The sequence below is a fragment of the Ylistrum balloti genome, unplaced genomic scaffold (genome assembly GCF_031769215.1).
Source record: "Ylistrum balloti isolate Yb309-2 unplaced genomic scaffold, AGI_CSIRO_Ybal_v1 Utg369772, whole genome shotgun sequence".
NCBI classification, from domain to species: domain Eukaryota; kingdom Metazoa; phylum Mollusca; class Bivalvia; order Pectinida; family Pectinidae; genus Ylistrum; species Ylistrum balloti.
This window is the reverse complement of record NW_026781965.1, coordinates 3,695,554-3,715,074: the sequence shown is the minus strand read 5'-3', so window position 1 is coordinate 3,715,074 and position 19,521 is coordinate 3,695,554. Positions and strand designations below refer to the sequence as shown.

The 19,521-nt window shown below is 38.4% G+C and overlaps 4 protein-coding genes across 4 annotated transcripts; all 4 read left to right on the top strand.

The window, feature by feature from the left end:
* Positions 1-1,635: 1,635 nt before the first annotated feature.
* LOC132544003 (neuronal acetylcholine receptor subunit alpha-10-like) lies at positions 1,636-3,126 on the top strand. The gene has a single exon (XM_060207562.1). The coding sequence runs from the start codon at positions 1,636-1,638 to the stop codon at positions 3,124-3,126; it is 1,491 nt and encodes a 496-aa protein (XP_060063545.1).
* A 4,464-nt stretch (positions 3,127-7,590) lies between these two features.
* Positions 7,591-8,628, top strand: LOC132544002 (neuronal acetylcholine receptor subunit beta-2-like). The gene has a single exon (XM_060207561.1). The coding sequence runs from the start codon at positions 7,591-7,593 to the stop codon at positions 8,626-8,628; it is 1,038 nt and encodes a 345-aa protein (XP_060063544.1).
* A 1,741-nt stretch (positions 8,629-10,369) lies between these two features.
* Positions 10,370-12,751, top strand: LOC132544001 (neuronal acetylcholine receptor subunit alpha-9-like). The gene is made up of 2 exons (XM_060207560.1): positions 10,370-10,918; positions 11,960-12,751. Exons 1-2 carry the CDS (start codon positions 10,370-10,372, stop codon positions 12,749-12,751), a joined length of 1,341 nt encoding a protein of 446 aa, XP_060063543.1.
* Positions 12,752-16,385: 3,634 nt separating this feature from the next.
* On the top strand, positions 16,386-18,104 carry LOC132544000 (neuronal acetylcholine receptor subunit alpha-9-like; the record flags this gene model as incomplete). Its single annotated transcript, XM_060207558.1, has 2 exons — positions 16,386-16,943; positions 17,367-18,104. Coding segments are annotated over 2 exons (1,296 nt in total), but the record flags the coding sequence as incomplete, so codon positions are not given.
* Between the last annotated feature and the right edge of the window lie 1,417 nt (positions 18,105-19,521).

Here is a 19,521-nt window from a genome sequence, read left to right as displayed (position 1 = left end):
TTTTAATATGAAAACGTGTAAATCGGCGATTTTTTTTTTTAAATTAAGAAAACTTTCCATGCGAGAAAAAAATCTTCCGGAAATGAATAGTATGGAGAATAGGTGCTCTGCACTTTACCCGTAACTAATGTTAATCAAAGCTACTATTACAACATTTTCGCTTTCCTGAATTCCTTTTATCCTTTTACTAAAGATAAAGATCATTTTACACAAATGAAATTTTTTTAATTAAGATTAAATGTATCTGGTGTGACGCCGACCAACATCATATACACAAGCAAACCAAATTTTCTTCAAGAATTAATTAAACTAAATTTATTAGTGTTTTATTTTCTATTTTCTCTCAACTGGTGGCATATAAGCTTCGCTCGGTGTTGAGAATGGTCTTTTCAATCTTTCATGTAAAAATGAAATCATACTAAAAGTCTTAAATAATTCAAATAAATTTAACAAATATATACATTGATGTTTTGAAATGCACATAAACAAGTTGAAGAATTACAAACTTAAACAATCAAGATAAGAACACGCTTCCTCTCCGGTGTACCTGGGTTCCAGTTACAGGTTAAGAAACTTTCATCACTTTCTGTGAACGACAAATACATCGTTTCTTCCACGAATCAGCCTCTTTAAAACGGCAATATCTGGATGTATTTAACATATTTGTTTGAATTTAATTACGAATAAGTATTTGAATATTTAGAAATTTTCCATCAAACACACATGTCACACATGTATTAACCCTCTCTCAGACACTTGTTATACTGTCCACCTCATATGTATTAACCCTCTCTCAGACACGTGTTATACTGTCCACCCCATATGTATTAACCCTCTCTCAGACACGTGTTATACTGTCCACCCCACATGTATTAACCCTCTCTCAGACACGTGTTATAGTGTCCACCCCATATGTATTAACCCTCTCTCAGACACGTGTTATACTGTCCACCCCATATGTATTAACCCTCTCTCAGACACTTGTTATACTGTCCACCCCATATGTATTAACCCTCTCTCAGACACGTGTTATACTGTCTACCCCTAAAGTATTAACCCTCTCTCAGACACTTGTTATACTCTCTATCCCTCATGTATTAACCCTCCCATATACTCGTTAATTGCCTACCCAGATATGTTTTACTAGTTTAACACAAGAATATTGATATTATATACCTTTCAATGAATGAAAGCAACATCCTGGTAATGGTTTAGGTATTTGATTAACTGTCGTTATTTAATTAATAAATTTCATATTTTTCATAATGAGTTGTTAAAAAGATAAAGAGAGAGAAAGAAAAAAAAATAATTCCAACAAGGTATATAATGTCTCTACAACACAATTTTGGATATATAAATGTTGATAGGACATCTGCCAGGAAAATAAATGGTTAGCATTATATCAAATACACACAAAAGACTATTTCAAAATGAATGTATGTTCGCAAAGATTTAAATCCAAAACACGTTGAGTTTGACCCTATATTAAGTTCAAATGAACAAAGGACGCATTCATATCAATTTAAATCTAGTTACGTGCCATTGACTCCGCGAGTACGTGCAATCCGTCATCTGCGTCGGAGAACAAACCAATTTATATAGACAGAGGAACGTCGTCTCGTTTACTCCGACGACATGAGCAGTATGTACTTAAGGCTGCTGCTGCTGCTGGTGGGAACGGCCATCTCCGGTGTGTCTGGGGGGTCGTTCCTCATCGAGTCCAACTGTTCACTGTGTCAGACCATTCCCGTTCCAACAGCCTCGGACTTTGCCACTATGTTAGCGGATCTGTTTGACTCCACAATCTACGATAGGCGAGTTTTCCCTCGTTTGATGCAGAACGAGACAATATTCGTTGACGTCACTTTTCAGTTGTACAAAATTACCGATCTGGACGAGGTATCAGGTGTGATGAACTTAATGGCCAAGCTAACTGTGATCTGGAAGGACGAGTACCTAACCCAGAGGTACATCCCAGGTCACCATGTACCGTATGAGATGGACTCCTTGCAGTCAGACGTATGGTACCCAACCATCACCATCTTTAACTCTGTGAATGCTCTGAAACCAATCTATGACAAGAATTATCACGTTAAGACCATTCTGGCCGCTGCCAAGAACTATTGGCGAGCCGGAGTGACCACTGCCACCGGATGTTCGGTCGATGCTACCTACTACCCATTCGATAGTCAGGCTTGTGAACTTGTTCTTACCATGTGGGACTACAACGCAGAGGAAGTCATGTTTGACAATTCGGCCACCGAACTGGACATTGAGTACTACGATGAAAACGAGGAGTGGGATTTGCAGGGGTCAACAGTGAGTACATATAACTCATCTAACAAACCGTTTAGAAGGTATGTACTGAATTTGAAAAGGAGGCCAGTGTTTTTCATTGTGAACATGATTAGTCCTCTAGTTCTAGTCGGGCTGCTCAACAGTCTCGTTTTCGTGTTACCTGCCGATGCTGGAGAAAGAATAGGCTTTGCTGTGAATGTGTTTTTAACATTTGCCGTATTTTTAACGATTCTGGCAGAGAATTTACCAAAGACTTCTGCACCATTAGCCATGTTGAGTTATTACCTCTCCTCTATGTTGGCCATGAGCAGCATGTCGACTCTTGTTACAATTTTTACTCTCCGGATACATGACAAGGACGAAGATTCTACTGTTCCATTTTACGTTGCTGCCCTTGTGGCTACAATGACTTTCCGTATATGTAAAGAAAAATACAGAAATCCGGAAAAACCCGAACCTAAAGCTCCGCCACCGAAACCAAAGCCAGTGGCTGCGGGGCCGGAAGAGAAAAGTCGTCCGCCCTCGAGCCTGGGCCCCAGCGCCGCTCCGAGTCGATTGGGGATGGAAGGGGTCGCCGGTCCGAGTCGATTAGGGATGGCATTGGACCCTTTAGACGAGGTTAAGAAACCGCCGTCACAACCAACACAGGCGGTCGTCGTAGATGACGAAAGTGACGAGGAAGAGGAAGATCAACAACCGGAAATTAGATATGGTGTTACGTGGAAAATCGTGGCGCAAACTTTAGACAAGTTTTTCTTTGTTGTCTTTACTATCGGAAGTATAGCGCTTTCAAGTGTGTTTCTTGTTCCTCTCTTCTCCAGAGCATAATTTCATTGTACTTCCGGAAAATTCTTTGACTACAGGATCTGTACTCGAGAATATTTTGTGACTGAAGTATAAAGCCTTGTAACTACACGAAAATATTGGTGGGACTGGAGTATGATGGCTTGTAACTACACGAACTATTGGTGGGACTGGAGTATAAAGACTTGTAACTACACGAGACTATTAGTGGGACTGGAGTATAAAGACTTGTAACTACACGAGACTATTAGTGGGACTGGAGTATAAAGACTTGTAACTACACGAGACTATTGGTGGGACTGAAGTATAAAGACTTGTAACACGCCAAAAACGACGTCGTTGTGATAAATATAAATATGGTAAATATGTATGGTACCCCTGGACTGTGGTTTCACTGTAAACAATGCCGAGTACTTCCAGTTAACTCAATACAGATAACATTAAATGATTTACAATAAACTAGTCGTTTTGTACATACTTTGAGTGTAGACTTGTTATTTGTTGAAGACAGAATCACTTCAACCAGGCATGTAAGAACCTTAATGCTGAAATCTTGCATATATTTCATAACACAACTTTAATGTAACACCCTACACAAAATACAAAATCCCTTTCATGTTTAAAAGTTTAAAAGGTTGAACATTATATAAATACATTTCTACCTCTATATCTATCACTTAGCATGCCTGGTCTGTAATAACCTATATTGAAATTACCCAGTGTCACGAGGAGTATAAACTTAATGACGTCAAATGCCAATGGAAAATGTCTTGTTCGGCTGTCTCACAGAGAAATAGATTTGAATTTTCTCTTGTAATGAAAATGAGTTCTGTGATTTATAGAATCCTACCCTAGTGTAAGGACACATCCGATTTAGGTGACGAAAACAGTCAAAACAAGATATACACGTGGGAAAAGCTAATAGTTAAAAGTTAAAACTAAATGTATACTGAAAATCGGTAAAAAACATGTGTACAGAACATAGGAACGTAACATGTAATACACGTGTACAGTATACAGGTACGTTACATGTAAAACGTGTGTACAGTATACAGGTACATAACATGTAAAACGTGTACAGTATACAGATACATAACATGTAAAACGTTGGTACAGTATACAGGTACGTTACATGTAAAACGTGTGTACAGTATACAGGTACATAACATGTAAAACGTGCACAGTATACAGGTACGTTACATGTAAAACGTGTGTACAGTATACAGGTACGTTACATGTAAAACATGTGTACAGTATACAGATACATAATATGTAAAACGTGTGTACAGTATACAGGTACGTTCCATGTAAAACGTGTACAGTATACAGGTACGTTACATGTAAAACATGTGTACAGTATACAGATACATAACATGTAAAACGTGTGTACAGTATACAGGTACGTTCCATGTAAAACGTGTGTACAGTATACAGATACGTTATATGTAAAACACGTGTACAGTATACAGGTACGTTACATGTAATACATGTGTACAGTATACGGGTACGTTACATGTAAAACGTGTACAGTATACAGGTACGTTACATGTAAAACATGTGTACAGTATACAGATACATAACATGTAAAACGTGTGTACAGTATACAGGTACGTTCCATGTAAAACGTGTGTACAGTATACAGGTACGTTACATGTAAAACGTGTACAGTATACAGGTACGTTACATGTAAAACGTGTGTACAGTATACAGGTACGTTCCATGTAAAACGTGTGTACAGTATACAGGTACGTTACATGTAAAACGTGTGTACAGTATACAGGTACGTTCCATGTAAAACGTGTGTACAGTATACAGGTACGTTACATGTAAAACGTGTGTACAGTATACAGGTACGTTCCATGTAAAACGTGTGTACAGTATACAGGTACGTTACATGTAAAACATGTGTACAGTATACAGATACATAACATGTAAAACGTGTGTACAGTATACAGGTACGTTCCATGTAAAACGTGTGTACAGTATACAGGTACGTTACATGTAAAACGTGTACAGTATACAGGTACGTTACATGTAAAACGTGTGTACAGTATACAGGTACGTTACATGTAAAACGTGCACAGTATACAGGTACGTTACATGTAAAACGTGTGTACAGTATACAGGTACGTTACATGTAATACATGTTTACAGTATACGGGTACGTTACATGTAAAACGTGTACAGTATACAGGTACGTTACATGTAAAACGTGTGTACAGTATACAGGTACTTTACATGTAAAACCTGCACAGTATACAGGTACGTTATATGTAAAACACGTGTACAGTATACAGGCACGTTACATGTAAAACATGTGTACAGTATACAGGTACGTTACATTTAAAACGTGTGTACAGTATACAGGTACGTTACATGTAAAACATGTGTACAGTATACAGGTACGTTACATGTAAAACGTGTGTACAGTATACAGATACGTTACATGTAAAACCTGTACAGTATACAGGTACGTTACATGTAATGCATGTGTACAGTATACAGGTACGTTACATGTAAAACATGTGTACAGTATACAGGTACGTTACATGTAAAACCTGTGTACAGTATACAGGTACATAACATGTAAAACGTGTGTACAGTATACAGGTACGTTACATGTAAAACGTGTGTACAGTATACAGGCACGTTACATGTAAAACGTGTGTACAGTATACAGGTACGTTACATGTAAAACCTGTACAGTATACAGGTACGTTACATGTAATGCATGTGTACAGTATACAGGTACGTTACATGTAAAACATGTGTACAGTATACAGGTACGTTACATGTAAAACGTGTGTACAGTATACAGGTACGTTACATGTAAAACGTGTGTACAGTATACAGGTACGTTACATGTAAAACGTGTGTACAGTATACAGGTACATAACATGTAAAACGTGTGTACAGTAACATTTTACAAGGTAACGTATCAACATTTTACACACAGATTATTGTTCACACATGTAACACATATTGATGGTTAACAAGCACAGTAATACACGGTTATAACGAATCTCTGAGAACCATAACTGTAGTTTGCAATAACGTTATTACGAATTATTGCTAAAAGCATTTGAAAATTCGTAATAAGCAAAATATCACAAAATCAATTAATAGGACGTTAATATCTGTATTAATTTGTAAGAATTTTATCCCTTACAACCCCTCCCCACCCGCCTTCTTACAGAATGGATGACGTTTTGAACACAAACATATGCAAAGGTATCTATAATGATATTATGCACACAATGTAGCTTCTAACATTTCTCAAATTAAAACATATATATATATCATAAAACAATTGAATTTCTATACAAAGTTATACTGCATGTACAATGTACTATATATACGACATAGATACTGCAACTTAAAACAATCCGCTAGTATTTCGTTTGATTTCCACGTTGAGTCCTAATATTATACCGACCGGGAGTTTATGATGACAGCTCGTACTAATCAGAAAGGTTTGTGAGAGATTTTGCTCCAGCGGACCTAAACATTGGAATTCGTTATATCCAAATTCGTTTTATTCTAAAAAATTTACAATGAGCATAATAGTCATTTGACCGGAAAAACGACACGACTTCGTACTAAGCGTACATTAGCTGTAGCCGTGTTCGTTATAATTTACTGTACGGTGAAACATGAACAGTGTATATGTTGATGGATGTGATGTTGGATATATAACAAACGTGTGTAGAAGTCTTCCATAGGTAACTTCGACTGGATGGGATATTCAGGTAAGGCCACCCAATCAGAAAAGACGAAATGAAGCGGACGTCATTTAACAGGTAAGATGTAGTCGTTGATTTCAATATTTCCAGTAACATTTGATATTTATTACCCTTGTTTAATGACTTGACGTAAACATATAAAATTTCTCCAGTTAGATAAGAAATTGGGTGCACTGAATGAACGACTGTCAGATTACATTAATAAACGATTAGCTCATTGTTCAGACGCAGTCACAGCCGAATCATTCCGGTACACTTATTTCTCCAGAATTTAATCTTAAATCTCCCTTTTTATTTAGAGGCATTTATTTTCTACTTGAAATGTGAACAAATAAATAGCTGATTGTAAAGGGGAAGTTTAACGGACAATACGTGAAACAGAGAGAAATTTATCACTTTGTGTGATGGTGTGAAATGCATGGCGCATTCTTACCACGGTGAATGAGAACTTCAAGTGCAGTTTCAAAAAGTCGAAAATACATCCATCTGCATCATACTCATCATCGTCAGCAGCAGCTGAAACAGAAACATGTATATGCTTCTATTGATATACCTGTGTACAGTCCCGTGTATCGGACAAACGACGGACACCGTCCTGGACTTTGTAAACCGAACGTTTTGTTCTTTATGTCCGTATAGTAATAATGTATTCCCCCGTCATAACCAGTCGCGCCCAGTAGAGATAGCGCTGTCCTTCAGCATAGCCGCCATTACCCACTTTGACGAGATAACTGGACATCTAAACATGGTTGGTAACATTCAAATGCACTGGAACGACGAACTTGTCACCGCAACATTCAACAAATCTCATCATATATTTCAACAACTCTCGTTTCCATCGGAATTTATTTGGACTCCAACAATTTCCATATTCAATTCCGTGGATTCAATGGCATCGACCTTGGGACAGGGTTTCCATAATGTTCGCATTGACATGACTTCTGGAGACGTAACATGGGCATTCGGGATGGTGAGTAGGACGGGGTGCGCCGTTGATGCTACAAACTACCCATTTGACGTTCAGAAATGCACCTTGATTTTAACTCCAATGAGTTACATCAATACCGAAATAGATTTCAACATGCACGAATCGGGCTTTCTGACAGATGAATTTGTCGGCAGTGAAGAGTGGAATGTAACGGAAACGGAAGTCAGCATGAGGGTCGTAAGAAGACAAGCCTTCTTGTTATTTACAATTTCACTTGCTCGAAAACCAACATTTTTCATGATAAACATGGCACTGCCTATTTTTCTGTTGGCGATTCTGAACACACTTGTGTTTCTGTTACCATCGAATACCGGTGAACGAGTAGGCTATGCTATTGCTGCCTTCCTCACATTTGCCGTCTTCCTCAGCTTGATGAGTGCAAGCTTACCTCAAGCCTCGTTCCCGATGCCTCTTCTTTCCTACTATATGCTGATTATGTTACTTCTGAGTTCTACAATAACTTTTGCCACTGTGTTCAATTTAAGGTTTCATTTCGAAAAAAGAAATTTACCAGTACCAAAGTACTTAAAAACACTGGTGGACATAACAAATTGTAGTCGGTTTGGGTATTTCAGCGGTCCTAAAAAAGATGTCGAAATAGGAAAAATGTCTGTGACCAATAGAGAATCCGGCACCGCGAGTAGTGAAGACCGGACTGGTGACAAGTCTGTAAATGAATATGATGGGGAAATGATCGGGAAAGCGTTGGACAAGATCTTCTTTATGACTTATTGGATAATCTATTTATGTGTGTCACTTGTCTTTTACATCAAAGTGCAACAAGTTTCTAATTAATTGTATCCGTGTGACCTACAGATCACAAAAAACGAGATTTATCGATCACAAACAGACGTCGTGGGGTGTATCGATCACAAACAGACGTCGTGTGATTTATAGATCACAAACAGACGTCGTGTGATTTATCGATCACAAACAGACGTCGTGTGATTTATAGATCACAAACAGACGTCGTGTGATTTATCGATCACAAACAGACGTCGTGTGATGTATAGATCACAAACAGACGTCGTGTGATTTATAGATCACAAACAGACGTCGTGTGATTTATCGATCACAAACAGACGTCGTGTGATGTATAGATCACCAACAGACGTCATGTAATGTATTGATCACAAACAGACGTCGTGTGATTTATAGATCACAAACAGACGTCGTGTGATTTATAGATCACAAACAGACGTCGTGTGATTTATAGATCACAAACAGACGTCGTGTGATTTATAGATCACAAACAGACGTCGTGTGATTTATTGATCACAAACAGACGTCGTGTGATTTATCGATCACAAACAGACGTCGTGTGATTTATCGATCACAAACAGACGTCGTGTGATTTATAGATCACAAACAGACGTCGTGTGATTTATCGATCACAAACAGACGTCGTGTGATTTATCGATCACAAACAGACGTCGTGTGATTTATCGATCACAAACAGACGTCGTGTGATTTATCGATCACAAACAGACGTCGTGTGATTTATCGATCACAAACAGACGTCGTGTGATTTATCGATCACAAACAGACGTCGTGTGATTTATCGATCACAAACAGACGTCGTGTGATTTATCGATCACAAACAGACGTCGTGTGATTTATCGATCACAAACAGACGTCGTGTGATTTATCGATCACAAACAGGCGTCATTTTGATTTGACAATCTTCTTAAGATTTGACGATCACAAACTGTTTATTATGATTTAACGGTCATATACGACGTCTGTTTCTTTTCGGCATAGTATGTTATTATCTATTCGATTTACCGGTCACACACGGACGTAATCAGTGTTATTGTCTATTCGATTTACCGGTCTCACACGGACGTAATCAGTGTTATTGTAATATCGACTGACCGTTCACACACGGACGTAATCAGTGTTATTATCTATTCGATTTACCGGTCACACACGGACGTAATCAGTGTTATTGTAATATCGACTGACCGTTCACACACGGACGTAATCAGTGTTATTATCTATTCGATTTACCGGTCACACACGGACGTAATCAGTGTTGTTGTAATATCGACTGACCGGTCACACACGGACGTAATCAGTGTTGTTGTAATATCGACTGACCGGTCTCACACGGACGTAATCAGTGTTATTGTAATATCGACTGACCGTTCACACACGGACGTAATCAGTGTTATTGTAATATCGACTGACCGATCACACACGGACGTAATCAGTGTTATTGTAATATCGACTGACCGGTCACACACGGACGTAATCAGTGTTATTGTAATATCGACTGACCGGTTATGTGCGTCTTGGTATAAGCTATTTAAATCGTGTCCTATTAAAACAATATAGTCGTCAATGCGCATGTTTAATTTAAGGTTGGTTGACACGCACTGTTGCCTCTCAAAGACATTGTTTCAACCTAACAGGAGAGCACCCGACCAACTATACTTTAAATCACATCACCTACGCCATATTTCAAATGAGAAACTAACAGAAAAGGAATTCTGATGGATATTTCTTGTTTCGTGTTATTCCGATAACATACGATATGGGTTCGTTGCGACTGATACAGTGTATGATGTTTTGGGTGACTATTCTGTTTACTGTAGACCTACTAAACGCCCAGACAGCCACAGATTATCGATCATGGATAGACAGTCCTCCCTTTAGTACATACAACTTGAAGATTTTTCCGCGGAATGCACAAACAGATAAAGTGGAAGTAGACATGCAGTTTTATCTTGTAGCAATTACACAGTTGAATGAACTGAACGGATACCTAGATCTTGTGGGATATACGGTGCTGACATGGACGAATGAACTTCTGATGTGGAATAGCTCCATCAACGCGATGCAGGAGGTGATTTTGGGACAGAATAATTTCTGGAGGCCATCTCTGGTTCTTTCAAACTCTGTCGAATCTCTCACTGAAATGGGCGACAATTCCTATAAAATACGGATTAATAAAGATGGCGTTTGTGAATGGCAGATTGGCGTCGTGTCCAAGTCGGCCTGTTCCGTAGACGTGTCTTACTACCCCTTCGACAAACAAGTTTGCAAGATTTCCTTTACACCTTGGGGATACACAGACACACAGGTAACTAAACTAAATAACACTACCTCTTCTTTGTGCCTCTCAGAAAGCGTTATAGATGTGAGAAAATTAGCATCAACTCGGGATATTATCTAGGCTCATTTATGATAACAGGTGTGACAAAATTAGCATCAACTCGGGGTATTATCTTGGCTCATGTATGATAACAGATGTGACAAAATTAACATCAATTCGGGGTATCATCTTGGCTCATTTATGATAACAGGTGTGACAAAATTAGCATCAAGTCCGGGTATCATCTTGGCTCATTTATGATAACAGGTGTGACAAAATTAGCATCAAGTCGGGGTATCATCTTGGCTCATTTATGATAACAGGTGTGACAAAATCAGCATCAACTCGGGGTATTATCTAGGCTCATTTATGATAACAGGTGTGACAAAATTAGCATCAACTCGGGGTATCATCTTGGCTCATTTATTATAACAGGTGTGACAAAATTAGCATCAAGTCTGGGTATCATCTTGGCTCATTTATGATAACAGGTGTGACAAAATTAGCATCAAGTCGGGGTATCATCTTGGCTCATTTATGATAACAGGTGTGACAAAATTAGCATCAAGTCTGGGTATCATCTTGGCTCATTTATGATAACAGGTGTGACAAAATTAGTATCAACTCGGGGTATCATCTTGGCTCATTTATGATAACAGGTGTGACAAAATTAGCATCAAGTCGGGGTATCATCTTGGCTCATTTATGATAACAGGTGTGACAAAATTAGCATCAAGTCGGGGTATCATCTTGGCTCATTTATGATAACAGGTGTGACAAAATTAGCATCAACTCGGGGTATTCTTTTTTATGATAACAGGTGTGACAAAATTAGCATCAAGTACATTTATTTATGATAACAGGTGTGACAAAATTAGCATCAACTCGGGGTATTCTTTTGGCTAGTGTACATTTACGGCTGTTCGTTAATATTAACTTTGAGTCCTAATTAGGCTCGTTACTGTTACACGTATGACATACAGCATCAACTAGGGTCGGGGTACTTATTAATAATGTTAACTGTTTCAGGTTCGACTAAACACTACCAGTACAGGTATGAACACCGATCTTTTCATGCCGAACGTGGAATGGACTTTGACTAGCACCACCGTGGAAGCGCTCTCCTCCGCCTCGGCCTCCTACCTCGATTACTCCCTTAATCTGGCTCGGAAACCGGGCTACTTTCTGGTTAACATGATCATTCCCATTCTTATCCTCGGTATGCTTAACGGTCTGGTATTCCTTCTCCCGGCTGATTCCGGTGAACGCGTTGGGTATGCTATCACCGCTTTCCTCACATTTGCTGTGTTTTTGACCATGGTGTCTGATAACCTTCCCAAATCTTCTGAACCAATGTCTCTGCTATGCTTCTTCCTGACGTTGATGTTGATTATGAGCGCCTTATCGACCGTGATTACTATCATGACACTACGAGTGTATCACCAGGATGATGACAGCCCAGTACCCATGTGGCTAAAACACGTGGTGGCATTCATTACCTGCAGAAAGTGTAAGAAGTGGTGTGGACAAAAGCTGGAGGCTATAGAAGAACCCAAACCGGGACAGGAAGTAGAGGAAGAAGAATCGTCGTCGGAGGAGGAAGAGGAGGAAGATTCAGACGATGAAGGGAAACGGAAGACGGAGGTGAAAAAAGCCAAGCCAAACAATGCTGATATAAAAGGTATAACATGGCGGGTGGTCGGGGGCACACTGGACGGATTTTTCTTCTCGTTGTTCGTTTTCGGGACCGTCGTCATTTCATGTGTGTTCTTGATTCCTCTCGCCGTAGCTGCGACCTCCTCTTCCTCCGATGAAGAATAATAAGAAGGAGCTCAGCTCTGGAAATATCAGTGACTTTGGATCGCTCAAATGCGTGTTTCTCATTATACGTAACAATGAGTACCAGTTGACCGTGAAAGGAACATGATATTCTATATAAAGGATAAACCCATCGGGTCAATGACATAATGACACGTGCATACTTTGAATCGATTATAAACAATGATAAACTGTGATTTGTACTATTGAGAAAGTCAATTAAATGTTTTTTCTGTTGTTTCATTTTTGGTTTTCTCTATTTGTGTCATCAAGTTCTTACTTCATATTTCTATATAATGAAAGCTGACAAAGGAAATCCGAACGGAGAAAAAAAAAGAAAAAATATTTTCATGTCAAAATATAAAATAGATATCTCTTGTTTAAATAACTTGTAATTTCAGATGTCTAAAATATTTACGGAATTAGAAAATATTATAGAGGAAAAAAGGACGGGAAGCTTTTCTGTATACCAATACCCTGTCTTTGTTAATCTCAGAAAGTTGACTGGCACAAAAAATATTATTATTGTTATTACAATCTTTATGGCCCGTGAACACGTAAAAGGTCATTAGGACCACCAACTGGTGAAAGACACAGCGATCCAAAAGGAAATAACATGAAACTAACTAAAAAGTAAACGACAAATGCTTGAAGTCTAAAATGATTATATTATCACTTTAAAGATTAAAATGGTAAGTCGGATTCTATAATATAGACCAACATCTTTCAGATAACCAAAAGTTTTATATATTTTATCAGTTTGAAAAGGGGTATTCAGACTTGTAACTTTACGAAAAAAAAAATTCTCGAATAGACAGAAGGTCGATGCAGTCCAATAAAAGAATGTTGAACAGTGAATGGCTCATCACATCCTATACGCCGATGATTGTCTTTGCCTTTCGTTGTTTACTTACTTGTATTCGAAATGTCTTTAAAAGACTCGCACGTGAAAAGCACCTATCACTACAAATCTAGAATGGGATACAGAATAGCACATATTTGTTGATTAATTACATGAAATGACTACTAAAGGCGAAGTGTAATTTAGAAAGTGATATCGCTCGGTTTTCAAGAGGGAACGAACGCATTGTATGATCGAGTGAAAAGTACAGTTTTTGTGGGGTTTTTTTCTTTTACAAAATAAGTATCAGATTTCACAAAAATAAGCTAAAACTTTCGAAATCCGGTGGTCACACCACTTATATGTAATTTATGACTTGTGATCGTTTCTCAAATATCTTTAGAATAACCTATAACATTTCATCAACAAATCTTACGATCTCTAAACAAATACTTCATTATCAAGAATTATTATTATATTTACACATTCAGTGTACAGTGTACAGTGTACAGTGTATCTCTGTACAATGTTCACTACGGTGTATCTCTGTTCACTACAGTGTATCTCTGTACAATGTTCACTACGGTGTATCTCTGTACAATGTTCACTACAGTGTATCTCTGTTCACTACAGTGTATCTCTGTACATGTACACTACAGTGTATCTCTGTTCACTACAGTGTATCTCTGTACATGTACACTACAGTGTATCTCTGTTCACTACAGTGTATCTCTGTACAATGTTCATTACAGTGTATCTCTGTTCACTACAGTGTGTCTCTGTTCACTACAGTGTGTCTCTGTTCACTACAGTGTGTCTCTGTTCACTACAGTGTGTCTCTGTTCACTACAGTGTGTCTCTGTTCACTACAGTGTGTCTCTGTTCACTACAGTGTGTCTCTGTTCACTACAGTGTGTCTCTGTTCACTACAGTGTGTCTCTGTTCACTACAGTGTATCTCTGTTCACTACAGTGTATCTCTGTTCACTACAGTGTGTCTCTGTTCACTACCGTGTATCTCTGTTCACTACAGTGTATCTCTGTTCACTACAGTGTGTCTCTGTCACTACAGTGTATCTCTGTTCACTACAGTGTATCTCTGTACAATGTTCACTACAGTGTATCTCTGTTCACTACAGTGTGTCTCTGTTCACTACAGTGTGTCTCTGTAGTATGTCTCTGTTCACTACAGTGTATTTCTGTTCACTACAGTGTGTCTCTGTCACTACAGTGTGTCTCTGTTCACTACCGTGTATATCTGTTCACTACAGTGTATCTCTGTTCACTACAGTGTGTCTCTGTTCACTACAGTGTATCTCTGTTCACTACAGTGTATCTCTGTACAATGTTCACTACAGTGTATCTCTGTTCACTACAGTGTATTTCTGTACATGTTCACTACAGTGTATCTCTGTTCACTACAGTGTATCTCTGTACAATGTTCACTACAGTGTATCTCTGTTCACTACAGTGTGTCTCTGTTCACTACAGTGTGTCTCTGCAGTATGTCTCTGTTCACTACAGTGTGTCTCTGTTCACTACAGTGTGTCTCTGTTCACTACAGTGTATCTCTGTTCACTACAGTGTATCTCTGTTCACTACAGTGTGTCTCTGTTCACTACAGTGTATCTCTGTTCACTACAGTGTATCTCTGTTCACTACAGTATGTCTCTGTTCACTACAGTGTGTCTCTGTCACTACAGTGTGTCTCTGTTCACTACAGTGTATCTCTGTTCACTACAGTCGTGTAACGCTGTGTATATCTACACCTATGTGTACACTATCGTGTAACGTTGTATATATCTACACCTATGTGTACACTATCGTGTAACGCTGTATATATCTACACCTATGTGTACACTCTCGTGTAGCGCTGTATATATCTACACCTATGTGTACACTATCGTGTAACGTTGTATATATCTTAACCTATGTGTACACTATCGTGTAACGTTGTATATATCTTAACCTATGTGTACACTATCGTGTAACGCTATATATATAAATACACCTATGTGTACGCTCTCGTGTAATGTTGCGTTTATTTCCTCAATAGTCAGTTAAAGCCACAAGATAAGAAGTTTACTTCCACGATATTGATATACATATTTTCAAGGCTTTATTAAGCATTTGTAGTAAAATTCTAGTTTGTTGTTTAGGGTTCTGTTCCTTTGTAAAATTACTATTTGTCATAGGAGATTCTCAACTCGCGAATTCATATATCCACAGAAAAATCAAGAGTCCACGAAAAAGTTTTTAAAACACCGCGAAAATCAAACACCACGAAATATATGATTTCATAGTATTGTTTATCGCCGTCAGTAGCATATGTACGTCAAACCCGGGTCACACTTCTTAATTTTGTAGGCCCTTTACTGAAAAAAAATGAAAAATACAACCGATTTTTCACTGATTTTGTACAAGTAGGTCTTCATTTAAGAATCACAATGCAGCCATTTTCATAACTGTTTTAAATGAGTATATATTTAAGGTTATAGACTTGGTGCTTTGACCAAAGCCTAGTGGTGTTATTGCAAGGCGAGTCTAGCGTTCCGTATCACGACCGCCTTTGTTCGTTAGATAGGTATCATAGATTTATATACAACCCGTAAATGATATCATTGTCAGATGGGTACATATACTTTACAACATTTAATTAGGTCGCACGCATGCGCAAAATCGTCATATTTGCTAATGTTAACCGCGTATGGCAATATAGTCTCTGCATTAGAGAAGTCGATTGTCTTATTTCACGTAAAACACATTTTCAAACATTCATTCTACGTCATGATATTTGGTTAGCGAATTCAAAATGGCGAGTCACTGGATTGTGGTCGTTCTTTGTGTTAGTTTATGGAATATTGAAAGTGTTTTCTCTGCTACAAGTACAAACTTCAAAGAATTCTTGGACAATGAACCGTTTAGGAGCTACAATAGCAAAATATTTCCAAAGATATACCAAATTGAACATTTAGACGTTGACATTGAGTTTACATTGGTCGGAGTGACGGACTTTGATGAGTTGAACGGAAACTTGGCTATAGTGGGATTAGCTGTGATACGGTGGAGGAATGAACTTCTAACGTGGAACCTAGTAGATGACAATCCAATGGAGAACCTGTTGTTACCGCAGGAAACATTCTGGAAACCCCCGGTCACTCTCACCAACTCTGTCGACTCCCTAACGGAACTTGGGGACTCAGCATACAAAATTCGGATCGACTATGAGGGTAATGCTATCTGGAATGTCGGCTTAGTCGCACGAACGTCATGTGGCGTTGACGTCACACTCTATCCTTTCGACAAACAGTCATGCAATGTCACATTTGCGGCGCTGGGCTACGTGAAGGATCAGGTAAAAGACAGTTACGTCATATCCCTCCATAGAAAGGGCCAAATAAATCTGGCCAATTAACTGGGGGGTTCTTAATCCTACGTTTTTGACATTTGGCCTCTTTCTGGATGAACTGTAAGAATGAGATTACATTAAATTTCCTTGTAACATATTTCCATCTAACAACTGGTCAGTGTAAGGTTAGAACACAATATCAACCCCAAGCCCGAGGTAAGATCTCAACCAATCACAGTTATCATTAACGGCATACTTCATCTCCCTCGTCATTTTAAAAGTAGACGATAAAACTGTTCAATAAAGAACGATAATCATTTGGTTAATTTCTCCACGGATATGAAATAATTTATACTCGGATGACGAGTTTCTGTTGATGCTAACTTATTGCGCTGGTTTACATTGTTATTACTACCTTTTTTTGTTTAGATTGTCCTGAATTCATCAAACGAAATTGACATGTCCCTTTACATGGAGAATGTTGAATGGAGCTTGGATACGACTTCTGTGATGAGTACCGTTATCGCGGACGTGTCGTATGTCGTCTTCACTCTAAATCTCTCCCGGAAGCCGGGTTATTTCCTAGTCAACATGATCATTCCAATCCTTATTATTGGACTCCTCAATGGTTTGGTATTTCTACTTCCGGCTGACTGTGGCGAACGTGTCGGTTACGCCATTACGGCGTTCTTGACTTTCGCTGTGTTTCTGACGATGGTGGCAGAAAACTTGCCCAAAGCCTCTGAACCAATGTCGCTGCTCTGTTACTTCCTCACTCTGATGTTATTCGTCAGTTCCCTCATTACAATAGCAACGATTCTGATATTAAGAGTTTACCATCAGGACGAGGAGGCCACACCCCCAGAGGGAGTACGTCATCTCGTTGCATTCATGACATGCCGAAAATGTAAAAAATGGTGCAGCAAAAAGAAGGCGAGTAGGAACGCAGTGACAGACATTATCGATAACGACGATGAGGATGACAACAGCGACGCCGAAGTTGACAGTATCCAGGCGCCAGTAGATGATAGAGACATTAGAGGAATTACATGGAGGATGGTGGGCGGGGCTTTGGACGGATTCTCTTTTATATTCTTTTTCTTCCTGTCGCTGGGTATCACGGTTTTCTTCATGTACCCGCTTGTTGTAGCCGGACTAGAGGGTTAGAAGTACAAACATCTGTGTGTAGTGCTCTGTAACATATCGAACACAGACGTGATATTTTGAGAACAACCTCTGGTACATCTTGGAGGTGGGAAGATCAATATCAAAGACTTTACTTATCTGATTACGTTTTCCGGAAGGACTCGTTCCATGCTAGCAAGCTAACTTAGAATCTAAAGATATCTTATGAATATTTTACAGAATTAATGTTTCGAACTGAAAAGTATGAATCGTGTTCCCGGATATCAGCTTGAATTGTCACCAGAGAGAGACTTTAGACTATCCCCCGCCTCCTGTTACACTACAATACCGTCGTGTCATTCAACCTGTACATGCCGCGGTACGTTATTGATTAAATAAATGTGTAAAAGTCTTCCTTGTGGTGGTTATTTGTCCTGATTATACATGACATCTTCATCAAAGCCGTCCTTATAGCTATATCAATAACAATTTAATGTGTATAGTCAAGCAGGAAAGCAGAGGACATGAGGAAAAGTGAAGGTCTGTATATGTATATCAATAGGGACAGAAGACAACACATCACCATTAGTCTACATATCACCATTAGTCTACACATCACCATTAGTCTACATATCACCATTAGTCTATATATCACCATTAGTCTACACATCACCATTAGTCTACATATCACCATTAGTCTACACATCACCATTAGTCTACATATCACCATTAGTCTATTAGTATCACCATTAGTCTACATATCATTAGTCTACACATAGTCTACATATCAAATTAGTCTACATATCACCATTAGTCTATATATCACCATATATCACCATTAGTCACCCATTAGTCTACATATCACCATTAGTCTATATATCATTAGTCTATATATTAGTCTACATATCACAATTAGTCTACACATCACCATTAGTCTATATATCACCATTAGTCTATATATCACCATTAGTCTACACATCACCATTAGTCTATATATCACCATTAGTCGACATATCACCATTTGTCTACATATCACCATTAGTCTACATATCACCATTAGTCTATATATCACCATTAGTCTACACATCACCATTAGTCTATATATCACCATTAGTCTACATATCACCATTAGTCTATATATCACCATTAGTCTACATATCACCATTAGTCTATATATCACCATTAGTCTACATATCACCATTAGTCTACATATCACCATTAGTCTATATATCACCATTAGTCTATATATCACCATTAGTCTATATATCACCATTAGTCTACACATCATTAGTCTACACATCACCATTAGTCTATATATCAACATTAGTCTACATATCAACATTAGTCTATATATCAACATTAGTCTATATATCACCATTAGTCTACATATCACCATTAGTCTACATATCACCATTAGTCTATATATCACCATTAGTCTATATATCACCACACATTAGTC

Coding starts and splice junctions, on each gene's coding strand:
- LOC132544003 (XM_060207562.1), top strand. CDS start 1,636: ATGAGCAGTATGTACTTAAGGCTGCTGCTGCTGCTGGTGGGAACGGCC.
- LOC132544002 (XM_060207561.1), top strand. CDS start 7,591: ATGGTTGGTAACATTCAAATGCACTGGAACGACGAACTTGTCACCGCA.
- LOC132544001 (XM_060207560.1), top strand. CDS start 10,370: ATGGGTTCGTTGCGACTGATACAGTGTATGATGTTTTGGGTGACTATT. Junction 10,919..11,959: donor GGGGATACACAGACACACAG/GTAACTAAACTA, acceptor TAACTGTTTCAG/GTTCGACTAAACACTACCAG.